At 35.2% G+C, this 17,823-nt stretch overlaps 2 protein-coding genes across 3 annotated transcripts; both read right to left on the bottom strand.

The window, feature by feature from the left end:
- Positions 1–1,210: 1,210 nt before the first annotated feature.
- On the bottom strand, positions 1,211–5,794 carry LOC107947248 (probable plastid-lipid-associated protein 14, chloroplastic). The gene is made up of 14 exons (XM_016881831.2): positions 5,584–5,794; positions 5,163–5,507; positions 5,016–5,059; positions 4,856–4,934; positions 4,633–4,749; positions 4,331–4,513; positions 4,122–4,208; positions 3,863–3,969; positions 3,698–3,785; positions 3,080–3,160; positions 2,927–3,003; positions 2,628–2,763; positions 2,435–2,497; positions 1,211–1,942 (listed from the first exon to the last, which is right to left on the bottom strand). The coding sequence occupies exons 2-14, from the start codon at positions 5,487–5,489 to the stop codon at positions 1,298–1,300; spliced, it is 2,034 nt and encodes a 677-aa protein (XP_016737320.2). The 5' UTR covers positions 5,490–5,507; positions 5,584–5,794; the 3' UTR covers positions 1,211–1,297.
- A 1,303-nt stretch (positions 5,795–7,097) lies between these two features.
- LOC107947247 (histone-lysine N-methyltransferase ATX4) lies at positions 7,098–15,823 on the bottom strand. 2 transcript variants are annotated; one of them, XM_016881829.2, is made up of 24 exons: positions 15,509–15,823; positions 14,108–15,101; positions 13,945–14,000; positions 13,650–13,863; positions 13,148–13,276; positions 12,984–13,052; positions 12,814–12,882; positions 12,615–12,706; positions 12,358–12,450; positions 11,859–11,994; positions 11,419–11,524; positions 11,211–11,310; positions 10,968–11,092; positions 10,657–10,802; positions 9,901–10,005; positions 9,112–9,176; positions 8,802–9,015; positions 8,604–8,690; positions 8,458–8,514; positions 8,292–8,381; positions 7,968–8,054; positions 7,693–7,767; positions 7,520–7,620; positions 7,098–7,437 (listed from the first exon to the last, which is right to left on the bottom strand). In XM_016881829.2, exons 2-24 carry the CDS (start codon positions 15,074–15,076, stop codon positions 7,347–7,349), a joined length of 3,276 nt encoding a protein of 1,091 aa, XP_016737318.2. In that variant the 5' UTR covers positions 15,077–15,101; positions 15,509–15,823; the 3' UTR covers positions 7,098–7,346. The 2 variants fall into 2 exon arrangements, with proteins under 2 accessions (XP_016737318.2, XP_016737319.2); XM_016881830.2 differs by having other exon boundaries at positions 14,108–15,081.
- Positions 15,824–17,823: the final 2,000 nt, after the last annotated feature.

The following is a 17,823-nucleotide window of genomic DNA, read 5'->3' as shown; positions in this document are numbered from 1 at the left end:
ATAATATAAAAAAAGATGCATTTTAATATTTTATTAAATGAATTTATAAATTCACATATTTTCAATAATTGTAAAACGTCTATTGTATATCATTTCTAATATAGTGTCATTAATAGTCATCGTATATTCTCATCTCATTGCTACAGTTGCGTTTGGAATTTACACCAAAAAAGAAAATATCATGCTTGTGTACCCTTATAATAATATAACACCAACACATTGTATTTAATACAACAAATATAGTACTTCTTTTCTTTTTCGTGTTTATATTTGATATACTACCGTAGAAATTAATACTTTTACAATTTATGATTTCAATGTTTAAATCCAAATCTTCTCTTTAAAAAATATAATATAGTTGATACAAGAAAAGAAAATACAAAATACATGTATGAAATAATGGGAGTAAGAACCAAATGCCATACCTTTACCGGACAAATCACAGATTACAGTCAGTTACATTTTTTTTTTCCCTTTGGAAAAGTATTTAATAGACCAAGTGTTGTCAATTATTGTCGTGGGAACGTGGTCCATGCTCACAATGTGTTTGCACCTTGCAGAAAGGTAAATGCTTTTTTTCTTCTTTTTTTCTATATAAAGACCAGTTAGAATGTTTTATCGAAATTAACTGTAAAGGGCATCATCCAACACAAGCCTATAAATATGAGTAGGTAGTCCAAATTAAAAGAGAATGTAAGGCCCAAATACTTGAACGGTTTACAAGAGAATGTCCCCCTAGACTCCACCCCTATGCTCTTAGCTACTGTACTAAATGCTTAAATTAGGCCTTTTAGTGATTGTTGAGATCATATAATAGTCTAACTTTAATAAAAATATTAAATATAAAAATTTTCAAATATTATATATCAAGTTTCAAATTATGTTTTTATTATTATTTTTTAAAGTAATATTTAATTCAACTGTCATGTTTTATTTTAAATAAAATAATAATATTTGAAAATTTTTATATTTAATATTTTTAAAGTAATATTTAATTTTTATATTTTAAAAGAGACTAAATTCCCAAACTAAAAAAAAGAAGACTATCCTAACTTTTTAGGGCTTGATCTTAAAAGGTCGGAAAAAACTATCCTAAAAGGCCTTTTGGGAATTTAGTCTCTTTTAACCCTTACATTTCCTTTTAATGACGTACCGGTTCAACCACTGTAATGTTGAAGTGTATCTAATGGAATGGTTAGCTCTATGATAATTGAACAAGGGATTCTCTTTATCTTACATTATCTAAACTGTATCAGATCAAGAGAAACAGTTTAAAAAATTTTAATATCGTTGTTAATTACAACTCTTCATTTACACATGACCTTGTAAATATTAGTGCTGAGCCATTTACACCACGGAGGATGAGCATCCTCGAGTCGACATATGTACCACACACGATATTTGTCAATTCAAACATTTCAGGGGGGATCTGTGTTCGGATTTCCTGAACAATGTTTATTGCAACATCAACGCCCTGTTTCAATGTTTCATCAAGCGTCATTGACACCTCGATGTTGTCCAGAAGGAGCTTAGCTACAGGAAGACTTGATGGTAACTCCGTGAAGGGGATCACTTTTCTCCATTTTCTGCTAGATAGTTTCTCGATTATGGACTTCTCGGAGTTTGATTGTCCCAAAGATAATCCTTCCATTGCCATATCGTTAAGATATAGTCGCTCCCCCGCTTTTAAACTAGATGAAGAGTTCACTTGCAATTTCCCCTTGATTCCCCTTTTGTTATGGGGCCAATCGTGTCCCATCATGGCCGTGAATCCAATTTCAGATGTTACAGAAAGGCATGTGTTTGACTTAGAAGGTCTTGCAATTGTTAGGTATGCATCGCCAATGAGGACACGGAGAGGAGGTTGGCGAAGAGTTAAGCCTATGTGCCTTCCTGTAGAGTATAGCAGACGCCATTTCCCGGGCAAAAGCTCTAGCCAGTTCTGCAGTCCAAATAAAGATAGAATGCAACAGTATATTAGCACAATTAAAGCCTAGTTGAGATCAAGCTGTAAAAAACTCAAGTTCTATCAAGTCTCACTTTTAAAGCTTGAGCTCAACTAAAGATGAAAACTGAACAGCTTGAGCTCACTCAATTAAGCTCATTTACCTAGTAAAAAATGACCTTGATTCCCATACTTGACTTCCAACTTGATTACTATACTCCAGTTTGAATTAAAATGTTCAACAATAATTTTGATTAGACTTGCGAGCTACTCAAGTCAAACATTAGGATACTCGAATTTAGCTTGCCCCAACAGCTCAAGTTCAACTGGACCATGACCGAGTGAAGTTTGAGACTTGAATAAAATGTTCAACATAACAAATTACTTTTGACTTCTAACAATAAGAATAAGAATCTTAAGTCTAAACATTATTCAGAAAAAGAATAAAGCCTACGCAACTAAAAACGAGAGACAAAGAAGAAGAATCACCTTTGGTCTTGAATGGGGATTCAACATCTCCATTAATTCAATAAAGTGGGCAAGCCTATCACGCTGTAATATGAAAAATAACAAGTTAGCTCACCTATCCAAATTTAAAACATGGATTAAAATAGTGTAAAAAGTTATAAGGAACACAGTAGATTATCTAACCTATGATAAAATAACAGAGGTATATAATTACCTGAGCTGTGCGATAGATATATTCCTCTGTGATTCTCACTGCAGTTGACCCAAGACCCCATCTAATAATATCCATAGATGGGACCACACGCCATCTTGGTCCACATAAAAATGGATGCCTAAGAGCATCTATGCAACTGCAATGAATAAAGCAAATCACTATATAACTTACTAAATAGTAAATGCGCATTAAGAAACTCAGAAAGCCGCAAACCTTGATGGAGAACCCTAACTAATTACTATTCAGAGTACATTGACATAAATCTTTTAATGAAAAAGAAAAAGAAAGAAACTGCATACCTTATTCTTTTAGAACGTTTGGCTGCAAGCAACAATGATAGAAGGTTCCAACCTGCACCCCAGTTTCTATCAAGTATCTGCAAAAAAGATAATTTGCTAAAAGATCCTTACAGACAGTAAGTGACAAGTTGTGTTCAAGTAAAATGACTTAACCTGGAGTCCAATATTTCCAGTTGCAGAGTTCCGAGTGAGGATTGGCAGAAGAAATTCACGCAAGCATGAGGGGTCATTTCCCTGTAATTGCATATGGAAATACAAGATGATATGAGATAACATTCATTCAACAGAATTTAAATGTTAAAGAGGGAACGACTCCATTTTATCAGAAGAATTAGAGTAACTTTAAAGTCAAGATATGCAACATTACAGACTTGGGGGTGAGTCTCGGCCCTCGGGGATGTCTAAGACATGATTATGTTCAATTTTTCTAAGTTTTCTTTTCCCATATATTAGGAGGATCATACTCCCATACCTATGTCTAGATGTGTATTTGACCATGTCAATTATGAGTACTTCAAGGAAAATGAAGAGTAGGAGCAACAAAGGAGATATGTAAAATAGCCTTTTAAAAGGTACACAAGTAATGATTGCAGAGATATAGAAAATGACAGTCTTGGTGCCTAAAAATTGTCAAAAACGGCAGCCAATTTGTGATTTCTAGCAGGCTAATATAGATATCCTAGGTTCAGTGACCCAATTCATATTCTAAGATGCACTTCTTGAATTATGTGAAAAAAAAAATAGTTACATAGCAAGAGTCGCGTGCTATACCTTCATAAGGAAGGTTTTGAACTTTGTAAAGATTACGGGATCCATGAGTTCTCTTAGCACCATCTTTGCCATCATAAATCCAACACACCTTTGTAAGACATGAAGTTAAGTGAGCTTCAAGACGATGTTTCACATGTTCAACGTTGTCTTTTATTTGCACCATACCTCATGTCAAATGCAATCATCATTTGTCTCCTATCCATGTTGCTATCCGATGCACTTCTATTGGAACCATCCTCATAGAAATCAGCAGCATTTCCTAGTATTCCTACCTGATAACACCGGTTTAAAAAATTATGCAATTGAGAGAAGAATGAAAATAGAGAAAGGAATCAAGCTGTGCTATTGTGCCAAGCAAAACTAGAATCACATATATCCATTTACACAAACCTCCTCAATGATCATAAAGAAAATTGGTAAATACCTTTATATGTCTATCAACCGGGCTTATATGTACATTTTCCAGCCTTAACTCTGTATGCGCAATCCCATGACAGTGCAAGTAATTAACCTGTAAAAGGTAAACATCAAAAGCAACATCTACACTTTGAGAAACATGGGATGACAAATTTATGATAACCATTGAGAAATGTCAGATACAAGAATTTATGACTAAAGAAGAAAGAAACATACTCCAATTAAGAGGTCCCGCAGCAATATTCTAGTAAGCCTCAACTGACGAGAAACTGCAGGTCCCCCAACCGAGTCATCTCCTACTCTCCTAACAGATTCTTCATCCAATGCAAGAGTTGCTTCCAAAGTTGGAAGCCAGTCGGGTTGCTGAAGCCAATGTCTTAACGAAAAGCTACCATGATACTGCCAAAAAAAAAAACACAAATAAGTTTTAATCCACTTGGAAGAAGTACATAAGGAAGTCGGCTGGAATTGGAACACAAGCCTCAAAGGCAAAACAACAGAATCAGGGAGGAGCATACCCCATGGACCAGAGTGAATGAGCTATGACTACCACCTTTACGTGATGAAACATAACCATAAACTTGCATGGAATATGAATGGTAGAGAATTCTACGACCAACAAGCTTTTTCAATACCTGTAATATATTCAAACATAAGAAATCAACACATAATGAGAGACCCGACGAGCTTTTGAAAAAAAAAAAAAAAGAGTATACAGCTTGATGAACACAGTTCACAGACCTCTATCGCTCGCCTTCCCCTACGTTGAGCTCGAGCACTAGTAAGTCGTCGAAGCACGACTCTCGAGTTATACAAAGGGCTGCAATTTCATTAAACACCAAATATTAAGCTAAAAACAATATCACCGTAGTAAAATCATTACTAAATAAAGAAGACAAACCTGGTTGAATCCTTCACTATAGCTTCAGAAATAACCTCATCTGCCTACAACAAGGTATAAATACAATAAATTTAAGAATTTTAAAACTATAACAAGTTGAACCTAAAAAGAAATAAACAAAAAAAAACACATGTGCTTTTCATTTACCCGGCCTGCAAGCCCAACGCTAACACGATCAAGAATCATAAAATCAGACATCTTGAACCTAGTAACATGCCCCGTTTCCTCTTCACCGGAAACTGGTGTATCAACAATCAAATCATTCCTTTCTGATTCCATCGGCGAAACAGTTTTCCTCAACGACGAACATCTTACTTCCTTTAATTGTTTCGTCAATTTCCTAAAAGAGCAAGTTGACTTCCGATTGAACCAAGACCACCTAGGTTTAATCAGTGTTGTCGACAAATTGGCATTGGAGTGACGTACTTCAACACTTTCTAAACATGGATTCATTGAGAATCCATATAACGCCATCGATCAAACCTCCAAAATCTTAAAAAGAAGAAGAAGCAATATTCAACAGATTGATGAAATGTTTGGTTTAATTAATGAATCAAATCCAACTTACCAGAGAGAAAGTGAGTGAAAAAAGGGGAATTGTGGAATTTTTAAAATTGGGAAGAAAGAGAGATGATGAGGTCGATAAATGGAGAAATGAGCGCGTGACGGTTGCGTGAGAGAGTACGCTGAAAACGTTCAGCCATGAGTTTTTATCATGTCTCCATCTGTAACACTGCAAATATCTTACGCTTTCCTCTCTTTTCCTCGTTCTCTTCGTACTCCCTTTTTTGTTTTTTTATCCGGTTGATTTTTCACAGTATCTTCCGGTTCATCCTCTCTCCTCTTGCCACGTGTTTTTATTGAAATAATAGTATATCCCTTATCCATTTTTTCCCTGGGTTAATTTCACTATGTGCTCTCAAACTTTGACCCAAGTTTTAAATTGGTCTCAAACTTTTTAAAATGTTCAAGTCGACTTATTTAATTATTAATATTGTATTGGTCAGGTCCTTTCATCAGCTTAGTTATTAGCTTGAGGATTAAAATTTTCAACTCAAATCTAATACCAATCATACTCAAAATAAATGGATCAAATTGTAAACATGTGTGCATGTATTACATAAACAACATAGATATGATGTGTTAAAAAAACAACCCTCCTAAATTGGTTTTTAATATGTTAGACCTAAGTTGCCCACATGATAAGTATGTTACATACATATCTACAAATCGATACACGTGTTTTGAATATGCTCCACATCAAATTTGAGTTTGCATTTAACGTTTAAATTGATTATTGGACAAATAGGATGATCTGATTGACACACGTTTTATAGTTTAAGGATAAATTTAAATTTTAGGTGATGATTTGAGGATTTTTCATGAAATCATCCCCCTTTTTCTTTAAATTATTATTTAAAATACATAAATTAAATTGTAAACACTTGTGGATCTATTTCATAGACAAATTAGACCTAACTTGAAAAAAAAAAAAAGCTCCATTTTTTTACACTAATTTTTTTAATACGTCAAATCTAAGTTATTATATGGTGGGTACATTACACGGTGTTCAAAATTTGATGCACATATGTTAAATTTGAATTTACATTTAATGCTTAAATTAACAATTAGGCTAATAGTATTAATAATTTAAAAACTTGACTAAAACATTTTAAAGTTAAGAGACTAATTCAAAATTTTAGCAATAATTTGAGGACATTTTATAAAATTAACCTTCTTTTATCTTTAACGTGAAACTTGATTTTCGTGACTGCTACAGAGTCGTGCTCTGAATTGTCAACATCTCTTATCCGAGCTTTGTTTAGCCTCCAAATTCAATTTTTTAATTTCCTGTCATATGATGAATTTGAAGCTCAAGATCTAAAATCGAACCGAACCAAACTAAACGAGAGACTAAACCAGCTTCTAAGTGAACTGATTAAACCGATTTATAATTTATTTAATTATTGTCAATCATCAACATTGGTTCATGGCGATCTCACAATTGTAAAAATAATGGTTTAGACAAAAAATTGGGGTTAGTATTCAACTATGATTGTGGAGGTTGATTGTTAACAAATATACACAAAATGCTCAAAGAGCAACTGGGAAATCCTATAGTTTTATTAGCCATCAAATTTGTCTAAAGAAAAACGGGAAAAGAGAAGAAGAAAAAGAAAGAAGGATACTTTTTCTTTCCCTGGAAAAAAAATACAAGTACACATCAGGGTGTATAAATTTGACTCTGAGATCCCCCCTTTACATAGGGGAATTGGGGTTAGTTAACGTCCTTGCGGAGAAACAATAGCCTATGCTCTGTGTGTATGTATCCTAATTCATGAATTGTCTACAATTTGGAGCTTTACATAAACAAGGAACTTTAAACTCCTCTGGCTCATCAGGATCAAACAAGTAATCGTACCTGCCACCCGAATCAAACAATGCGTTAACGAAATTTAACCAACAATCACTACAAAAAAAGCAAGCGAGAGAGAGATAGATACGTTAGCTCATCCCCGGCAGACACATTAGTCTTGGCAATAAGAACAATCCGACTCTCATCATCCGCCACACTCATTATCCTTGCATAACAGTTGGGCATGCACTGCATAAGACCAAGAGCCATCAATTAAAGAATACAAGAACCTCATACAATCAAACTATAATGCTCACTTACCGAATGATTGATTAAGCGCGCTATGTTCCCTTTGTCAGTGGCGTCCACCACGACTTCTTCACTGATCTTGAACAGCTGCAACGTATGTCAAACCCGCATTTCAGTCTCAATTCAATAATATCATGTATATGTGAAAAGCTAAAGAGCAAGAGAGATCAAACATGCAAGAACCAAAAGAAGTGACACTTTCAAAGGCTTCAAAATACAGTCTAGAACATTTCAGATCAATCTTTGTAAATTTGTAGGAGTAAAAGGAAAATAAATCATCATCTTACATAGCAGTCTTTTCCTTCTTTTCTGTAGTGTGCTTCTCTTAGATCGGCAATACTTCGCCTCACTTGTTCCCCACGGTATTCAAGAACCTGAAGACAAACAAAAGCTTCTCACTCCATGTAAAAACTGTTAGAATAATTTAGTTCCTCCCTGGTGTATACTCTGTCTGGCCTTACTAATTAGAATGTCCATTATCGATACAAACTGGTCAATGTCTATGGATATTTTTATAATCATTTGTCAGGAGAAAATCCCGGAATTAGTTTTCTGAACCCTAAGAACTTAAAAAATAAGTTAAGCAAAAAAAAGGGTGTTCATGAAAATACCATTTCTCCTTCTTGAATGTTTCTGCGGGCAAAGAGACCCCACCCATGTATTCCAGATCTACCAAAGCAAACTCGATCATGTTCGGTTCTCTGCATTCCATATACATATCGTTTAGCAACTGGTCAGAATATTAAGTTTTCAAAGGGAAAAGGGATATAGAATTGCCTGTAAGTGGTGGAGTCGTTCTTTGAAAGATGAAAAACCTTTAGGCTCCTCTACTGTCTGTCCAATTGAACAAAACCGATCATGGATATAAACAAAAAGATTGGCTCCAAACAAACTCAGAGATTGTAGAAAGGAGAGAAACATACTCTGAATGCATTCAAACTCTGTATAGTTCTTAACAGATGATGGCAAGGTCTCATTAATCGGTGGGCAACTGCTTCCTCTTCAGTTCGCTAGGTAAAGAAAAGATATTATTGAGATCAACATAACGTCGACAGAGCAAGAATCATTTTCCTTGTAATTCAGAAAATTGTCACTGAGATAAAACTTCCATGTAAATTTACCTTTCTATTATTGTTTGATCTTTTGAACATCCTACACCTAGCAGCAGAGAATGGCTCAATCTCAATAGTTTCCTCAGTTGGAACCTCTTCAATTTTCAGTCTGTTTGATGAAATTAGTCTTGACCCGTTCTTCTTCTTCTTCTGAACAAGGCTCTTGGCAGAGAAGACCCCTAGAGGGGTCTGTATGACTAAAACTGTGTCAGGATTTGGAGCGCTGCACAAATAAACAGGGGATAAAAACAGGAACTAAAGATCAGCACAGATGAAATAGCTCAAAAAGAGAAAGTCAGCAGACATGCTTAAAGCATACCGGTGATAAGCACAATATGACACCATTTTTGTTATTTGTCTGCCATTTTTCTCCAAGCAATGCAACTGCAATGTAGAAAGAACAGATAAGGCAATGAAGTGATAGCAAGAGATCAACTCGATGATCCTTGGCAAATAAAATCCAAAGTAAATCAGAATAAGACACGATCAGCCTTAATATACTTCTGCAGTATTTGACATTCCTATTCATGAAAATCACAAAGTATTTAAGAGCATTTCCAAGTCTCTCTCCCTATTGTCTAGTTTATCAGTTTTTCTTCTTTTATTTTCTTTTTTCCTTTTCCATGGAATGATATTCTAAATTCTGATATGAACTTGGAAGTATTAGGAAAGATCAAGTTCCTAAGAGCAATGAGATAAGAATTAAGGTCTGATCTAATAACGGACTTGGGTACAGTTTATTGATTTGGCACCAAAATGGGATTAAATCTTGATCTGTAAAAATAAGATATATTTTCTTTTTATATGAATGGATGAGATACCACACAGTCATTAATACAGGTTAGTTGAGATTATTTTTCTCTGCAGGACAATAGAAATGGGTTAGCTCTACTAGAGATTAATCATTCATAAAATATTGATAGACTAGAAGTATGCCCTTTACCACAGAGGGATGTTAATCCCAATAAGTACAGATTTATCCAACTGAATGATATCATATTATAAAAAAGAAATTCAAGGTAGATGCCAAAGAGGGAGCCTATTATGTTGGTTTATAGAAAATGGCAGTGCAAGTATTACGTAGAAAGATCAGTTAAAAGTAACTCACCTCCATCCGGTAACCAGCTCTTGATGCACACATGGCATGGTAATACGTTGAACACTTACAGCATTGTGTGCAAGAACCATGAATTTGCTTGCAAATAACACAAATCTGCAGTTCAGGTAAACAAGGCAGATTTAAAAACATTGTAACCAATAGGAACCAGCTATAAAGCCATCTTCATGAATAAAATTCAAACAAAACCACAAAAAAGAAGAAAAAAAACCCATACAAATCAGGATATTCTAGCAGATTCATTATCCCAAAGACATATAGTAAGATCTAGTCAATTTTATACAAAGAAAATTCTATTATGTTCAAAGGACCCACTTCTCAGACAAGCACGTATGTATGCACGTAAATCATTGTTTCTTCTACCAAATTTATAAAAAGAACTGGCATATAAAACAGCAAAAAGATGTCATAAACAGCATGCTACTATTATTATTGACTTGATTGCTTAAATCTCTGTGCCAAAAAGAAAACCCAAAGTTCCAGGCTTGTGACTATTTAATTTAACATCCTAAAATTTCTGCATGACAAGAAATACTTGAGTCCCTCATGATGCAGCAGCCATGGCCCACAGCATGAAGTGTTAAATGATGTGCAGATGAGTGGCATCATATCACTCAAAAATAAAATGAATCCGAGGATCAAATGTTACTTAGAATCTTAGTTAAAGAAATGATATATCATAAAATTTTGATGATACAAGGAGTGAGCAAGAGCCACGATTAAATGAGACTAGAAGAGCAACTCTACCTTCACAAAGGAATTTGATGGAATACTCAAGATTCCAAGTGCAGGCTCCATTTTTTCATCACTTGCAAAAGATACTTCAGGTCGAAACCAAGCACAAGTAACATGAACCCATAATGTCTCAACATCAGTCGGCTTCAAAGCACCTCCTGAAGTTGGGGGGGGGGGAAACCATGTAAGTAACTATCACACAACAAACAGAATTGAGTAATTACAGATGTGGAAACTAATTTCCAGAATGCAATTAAACGATCCATAGTAAGATAATTAAAGAACAACCTTTAACTAAACAAGAGAAATAGAGATGTTCATACCTTTGACTGGACAGAGGCAACATTCTCGTGCAACTTCAGGTGTTTCACAAGCTTTACAAACCCATGAAGTGAAATCCCGAATGTTTCTTGCTCCATAGCATTCTTGATGCACAGCAATTTGACATCTGATCAAGAAAAAAAAACAGCATCATAAAAGCTCAGGTAGAACACAGGATGAAAGTGCATCCAATGATGGATCCATAAAAACATCTAGTCTTGTATAGAAAACACTGCATAAATTACCTATTGCAGATAATAATTTTGTTGTAGTCCCAATCTTCGACCCATCTACATACAGCACAGCGTTCAGTTGTCCACTTGACATGAACTGGTTCATATTTTTCTGTCACAACAGATGTAATAGTTAGCAAAACTCAAAGGTAATGAAAGGAGAGAAAAAGGGGGGGGGGGGACAATCATGAGATTGCTAATTTGATGCCTAGAAGAATACCTTTCAAAAAAGCAAGCAGCTTCTGCTTTCTTTCTCGTATTGGTGGTCGTTTAGGAGGTTTGGTAGAGGTGGCAGCATTTGCATGGTACTCTGCTAGTTGAAGCATCTGCAAGGTTAGAAACGAACCAATTGAAAAATAAATCCTCAGAAAGATGTAAAACAATGCCAAAAGGGGTAATAAAAGGATGTAATGACGTATTTTCTGATAAGTAGGCTCCTTTATTAATCCAAGAACAGGAAAAAAGATAGAAGGAAGAGGAAGATGGGAAACATTGATATGGAATAGAATATCATCTTCTAAATGATTTTAGTTATTGATCTAAGTGGAATCCAATTTTCATAACAGAATTCTATCTTCTACATTCAAAGACATGACTATGAGCACAGATAAGAAATATAGAACTGAAAAGGAAAAAGCAAGGTCCAAAAGTTGTACAAACCCATTGTTCTAATGGCAACAAGGAACCTTTCACCTTCACGCTAATCCTCCAATTTCTTTCCTGGGAACCAGTGTGTCTTTCCCACTCGCTAAGTGCTTGCTTCTCCAACCCACAGGACCCACACTTGCAAACAACTCTGGAATAGATGATATCACAATGAATAAACTCCCAGTCAAAATCCAGAAAGCTAAATTCTTTGTCCCAGATGGGACAAGTTATGTCACTCAAAATATAATTCACCTAGGGGACTTTAACATTATTTGTATGTTAGAGAAAGAAACTAAAGTTATTTCAAATTGGTTTAGATATCCCCACATGAGGACTGTAAAGTTACTTGTGCAGCAAATGTAAAATTTACATGAAGTAACAGCCTAAGATTTTCTTGAAAGGAATATTAGACTATTAAATGGTAATAGTGTCGTTAATGGTATTCCGAAGTATCATTCCAAAATGGAAACAAGAAAAGCAACTTATTCACTAATAGAAAATTTTTCCTTACGAGTGGAGGCTTGGGTAATATATGCCTTCAACACCACAGCAGAGAACAGTAACCTTGTTAGGCAAAACTAGTTGACTGTTGTTAGTTTTTAATCTGCATCAAAGGTTTTACAATCATTAGAAACATTGAGGTGAAGAATAAAGAATCAGCCAGAATCCTTAAATAATTTTCAAATACACATAGATATATTTTATAAAACAAGTAAATCATACACACTGACATAGACAACTACTGATTCTAAAATAGAACAGACTTACTTAGTTTTTGGCTGCCACTTCTCTGAATCTGATAATTCAAAGTTAAATTTCACTTTGCAAGTAGGGCAGTAATAATCAGTGGCCCCCAGAACCTGGAGAAGCAAATATGATTTGATTGGGGAAATAAAAAATTTGAATCCTTAGTTTCACTAGAAGATGGAACAAAATAATGATTCGAGATAGACAGCATGCCACAGACCTTAAAATGATGGCTGGAAATTTTGCCGCACTCTGCATGCACCCAAACTTTACAACCATCACACCGCACCTAACTCAGTGTAGATAAGGAAGCAATAAATTAGTAAAAAATAAAGCTGCTCCACGGCAGAAATAAAACAAATCAATGTTCAAGCTCCTAGGTTGCCTTACCCAACTTCCACTGTCTGAATGATTCCAAACCTTCTTGCAAATGCCACAATAGTGTTTTGATTTAGTTAACTGCAACAAAAAAAAAGCATGTGGTTGTAAAAAGTAACAACAACATAAAACAGTGGAAACATAATTTAAGATCCAGAAAAGACATGGCTACAGACCCTAGCACATGTTTTACACAAGAATTGGCCTGCAGGAGCAGATGCTTTCATTTTCTTTCCCATTTTAAATGGGAGGTTCATGCCACAGCCTTCACAAAGTCTTGAGTCTGTATGTTTCCCAAAGAAGCCCTGCACGTTTATTTACATTTAAAAACTCCAAAGACAAGAAGGAACAACATAAACTGGGAACATTAACCTTTATGTCCCAATTGTTTTAGATAAACATGTAAAAAGGACATGGAAAATCTTTCTAAAGCATCCAAACTCAAATTCTTTATAATCCCCCCCCCAAAAAAAAGGAAAAAGAGAGAGAACTCAGATTACACTAAAGGAAAAAAACAAATGGATGCCCCAAACCCAAAAAGTAAAGTCACCTACTTCCCTGCTAGTGGATTGAATTCCAAAAGTGGAGGTAAGAGAAGGCTTTTGAAATTTCAATAAATATATACCCTACAAAACAAGAGAGGAAGTGGACAAGACGGTATTTTCTACAGCAACTTACCTGATTAGAAAGGCGATAATCATGATCCCTGTTTGGACCAGTAGCCCCCTGAACCCATCTAAAAACAGATTCTTCATAATTTGTATTTCCAGCTGCCATGTCTATATCATGTATCAACTTCTCTGTAAAACCCTGTTCTGCCAGAAAAGCCTCTTCCACTGCCAACTGGAAATCGCTAGGCTTGCACCTACGCAATTCAGGCTGGTCATGGAACCTACATTAAGAAGACTACCTAAGCACATAGCATTTACAGAATGAAAGTTCAATTAACTGTTGAATAAAACAAACTACAGACCTGTCCAGAAAGTCTATGAATGGGAAAATCATGCCCCTCCTAACCCAGCCATAATCCTGTCCATAATCATTTAAAGTAACATACGTAATGACTAAATCACAAGTTCCATCACATAACTAAACAAATTCAAAAATATAAGCTTGATACAGAAAGTAACAGATACCCTTTCGCTTTCAGTCCCAGAATGTCCAAAGAACATCACACAAGCTGCCTCAGGTATACAAGACCTCAAAACCAGCTCAGGCGCTTGCGTCATTGGGTCAATAACAATAGCTGGCCAAAATGGCTCCCTCTTCCCTGGTCTTGCCCATACTATATCCCCTGAATAAAAATCCTGCGGCCCATACAACCCATCTTTCCTCTCACCATTCTCCAATGAAGCCTGCTTCCCTGTTGTTAAATCAAAAGTGTCAACCCCGCTGACATACTTCTCCTCCTTGACGAATCGCTCATGTACTTTAGTTAAAGTACTCCGGGAACTTGAGTACTTTCTAATATCAAAAGTCCTAGCATACTCTGCTTCTCTTCCATCTTCCTCACACAATGTAGTATACTTTCTCCCTTTATAACCATTCTTCTCTTCAGCTCGCCGATTTTTCATGTTCTGCTTACAAACTTTAGGTTTCTTAAAGCTAAATTTATCGTTTTTACATTCAAAATCATAATCGTCGTCATCATCACCATCATCTAAACTATCATCAGGCAAGCTAGTTTTACCTTCTTTCTTCCAATTCTCAATTACAGAATCATTGAACCGCGAAGGAAGTACCTGAACTCGCCCTCTGGAGGTCCTCACAAGTGGTGGCCGAGTAATCTCCACAGTTTGGTTCTTGGCCTTGGACGAATCTAAGCCATTGGATTTGGACTCAACTTCATCAGGGGAGCACGAGACTTCGGTGCACCATGAAGCTGAGAAACCCTTATCGGCCTCAGCAGAAGTGATAATATGATGGAGGTTGAACGGAATTGTGCCGGCAGCAACCTCCCCGAGGAGAGCCAGGGGATAATAGCCATTGATTTTTCGCTTCTTGCGAGCTCTACCTGAGTTATCTTCGTATTCACCTACTGAGCTGCCGAGTTTACACCGTTTCAGACTCGGCATTTGGGATTTGAGATTGCGCTTGATTATCATGTTGTCTGCAATTAATCAATCCCTCCTAATCAACATAAAGAGGGAAACCTCTTAAGTAAAATTTCCAATTCGGGAACACTTAAATCAACATCGATCTTGACATAGAAACCCAATCCCCAAAACACCCATAAACCCTAATTACTAACCCAATTTTCCACCAACAAATAAAACAAAATTGGACCAACACCCACACTTTATCCCTCTCTGTTTTTCTTTCTCGAGAAACAAACAAAAGGAATCGAAAAGATAATGAAGAAGAAATCGAAACGAGAAATACAGGGTGTGGGTTGAATTGAAAGGAATGGAACAGAGATTCGTTCCAATTAAGCTTTCTCGTAAACTGTCTCAGAGCTTATAGAAAAGAAAGATAAGACATAAAACATTCAATTATTAAAATTTCTATAAGCATTAACTAAAAAAAAAGTCAAATACCTTAAAAGCTTAAAATCTTTGTATATTTCATTGGCTATAGTGACGAGATTGGCGTACTCTTTTCTTTTTTTTTTCAATTGTTCGTGGGAATTTCTTTGTTTGGAAGAATTGAAAGAGAAAGAAAAAGAAAGCGGGGTCAGATTTATATATAAACTTGCAAAAGCAGAAGGCCCAAAGAGAGAAAAAAAAAAGAGAGAGAGAGCGGCAATATGTTTTTGTGCTATGAGCGAAGGTGAACGAAATATACGTGGTGAAATTTGTGTATACAATGTGGTGGGTAATGGTGAAAATAGCTAACTTGCGCGTGCCTTGGCGTAATGTTTGGTGGGTACGGATTTTCTTCTTCCTTCGTATTCGTGACTCACTCACTCAATCTGGTTATGGCTATAACAAGAAGTAACACTAAAGTTAGAATCTTTTTTTTGCCTTTGATTTTCTCAGCAACGTGGGATTTTCCAAGAAACTTGGAAAATTAATTTCGGGAATTGGGTTTTAGTTTTTGTTCAATTTTATAATTTTGGAGTTGAGTTTTAGTTAGCATCGAATTTGTAGTTCCCTGAAAATTAGTTCCTTGATTAAAAGTCTGCAATTTTTTTGTATTAGGATGGGGAGCTTATTAAGTAATTTCTACTTCACTCTGTTTTTTTAATATGCTGCATGAACCCACCTCTGTGATATTTTCTCGTAACTGAATCTATAAAAAAAAAAACACCTAGATTCAAGACTTAAAAATTTGTTCTTTCTTTTTTCGTTTAATGAATTTGGATTTCGGGTCTCTGATCGATAACACCGGCAAGTCAACTCCGGGATTTTGTTTAATAATTATGATTTAAATTTGAAGTAGAGTGTGAATAATTTGATGCGATGACCTATTCAATAGTCGGTGGATGATCTGGTTTTATAAATTAAAATATTGTTTAGTCGTAGACGAGAGTCAATAACCATGGAGGATTCCGATGGCTCAATCCATGTTTTGCTTGAAAAATGGTTGTCTGAAAATGATACGAAGACAAACCCAGTTCAGTTCGACGAGACCGGCATGGGTCGACGATTTGAGGCTGTGGGTGATGGCTTCATGCATGAAAGTTCCGTTTACTTTGATTGTAAACAAAGCTAATAAACGTGGAGGATGTGGATGAATTGATTGCATGGTTTGTTTGAAAAAGTTGTTGATTTTTCATGGTGGGGTTGGGGGATTCAAGATGATTAACCTAAATGAAGGTCTACGTACAAATCTGCGTATTGGATTTATTCGAAAGATGACCTATTGTGGGGGCTGTATCTTCAAATCCCAACTTGAAGAAGATGACAACCAGCAGTAGGGAGCTAAATCACACAGCTTATTCACAAACAGTATCAATGTCATGTAAGAATAAGATGCTATTTGAAGCAAAACAGGCCATTCTAGATTTCATGCTTAATTCTCATTTACGGCTTAAATTTACTTAATGGTGAAAGGTCAAACGATGAGTTCAAAATGCATTAAAAGCTTCTTGAAGTAATTAAACATGGAAAGATCTAAGGTATCTAGGGCTTTCCTTTTTTGGAGTACACAGTTTTGACTTCTTTGTCACTGATTTTAAATTAATTGCCTAAAATAGAAAGATTGGTAGTATATATTCGTAGTTGCATCCATGGCCAAAAATAGCAAGACAAGTATATCCCTATTCCCTAGTTTATTAATTATTACAGCACAAAAAAGTTTTAAAAGGAAAGACCATACTCCTATTTGGTTAGTTTTTGATCTATTTTTATCATAAATTATTTTATCAATTTCTCACCACATCAGTCATAATTTTTTTGAATTATTTAATAATAATTTAAAATTTTTTCTTGTTCAAGGTTTAAGATTCAGGATTTAATATTCAGGGTTTAAAATTTAAGATTAAGGGTAAAATTTACCAAAATTATATATTAATGATATGAAAAAATTTATTAAAATATCATTAAATAATTAAAAAGATGTAATGAGAAGAGTCCATAAAATAATTTCTTCCGGTTTCATAGTCGAAACTGAACCTAAGGGCTATTGTATGATTTCTTACAGCATGACTAAGTTTTAAGATTTGAGTTTCTTATAATATTCGCAGCAATGCCTTGTATTATTATGTCTGAAAATCCCTTTCCATCGTCAGTAATAAAATGGCCAAAACCATCGAGTTCCAGGCATAGGCACGGGACATGTTTTCTTTTAGGAATAATATTTATGCAATAACAACACCTAAATCATTGTTAAATTAATATATATATAGATAACCTGTAAATAAATATTAATAATTTTATTTCAACATAATTAAATATTAATATTAATCATT

This window comes from Gossypium hirsutum, chromosome D12, assembly GCF_007990345.1.
Source record: "Gossypium hirsutum isolate 1008001.06 chromosome D12, Gossypium_hirsutum_v2.1, whole genome shotgun sequence".
NCBI classification, from domain to species: domain Eukaryota; kingdom Viridiplantae; phylum Streptophyta; class Magnoliopsida; order Malvales; family Malvaceae; genus Gossypium; species Gossypium hirsutum.
The sequence above is the reverse complement of the archived record's forward strand: the minus strand, read 5'-3'. Positions and strand labels throughout refer to the sequence as shown.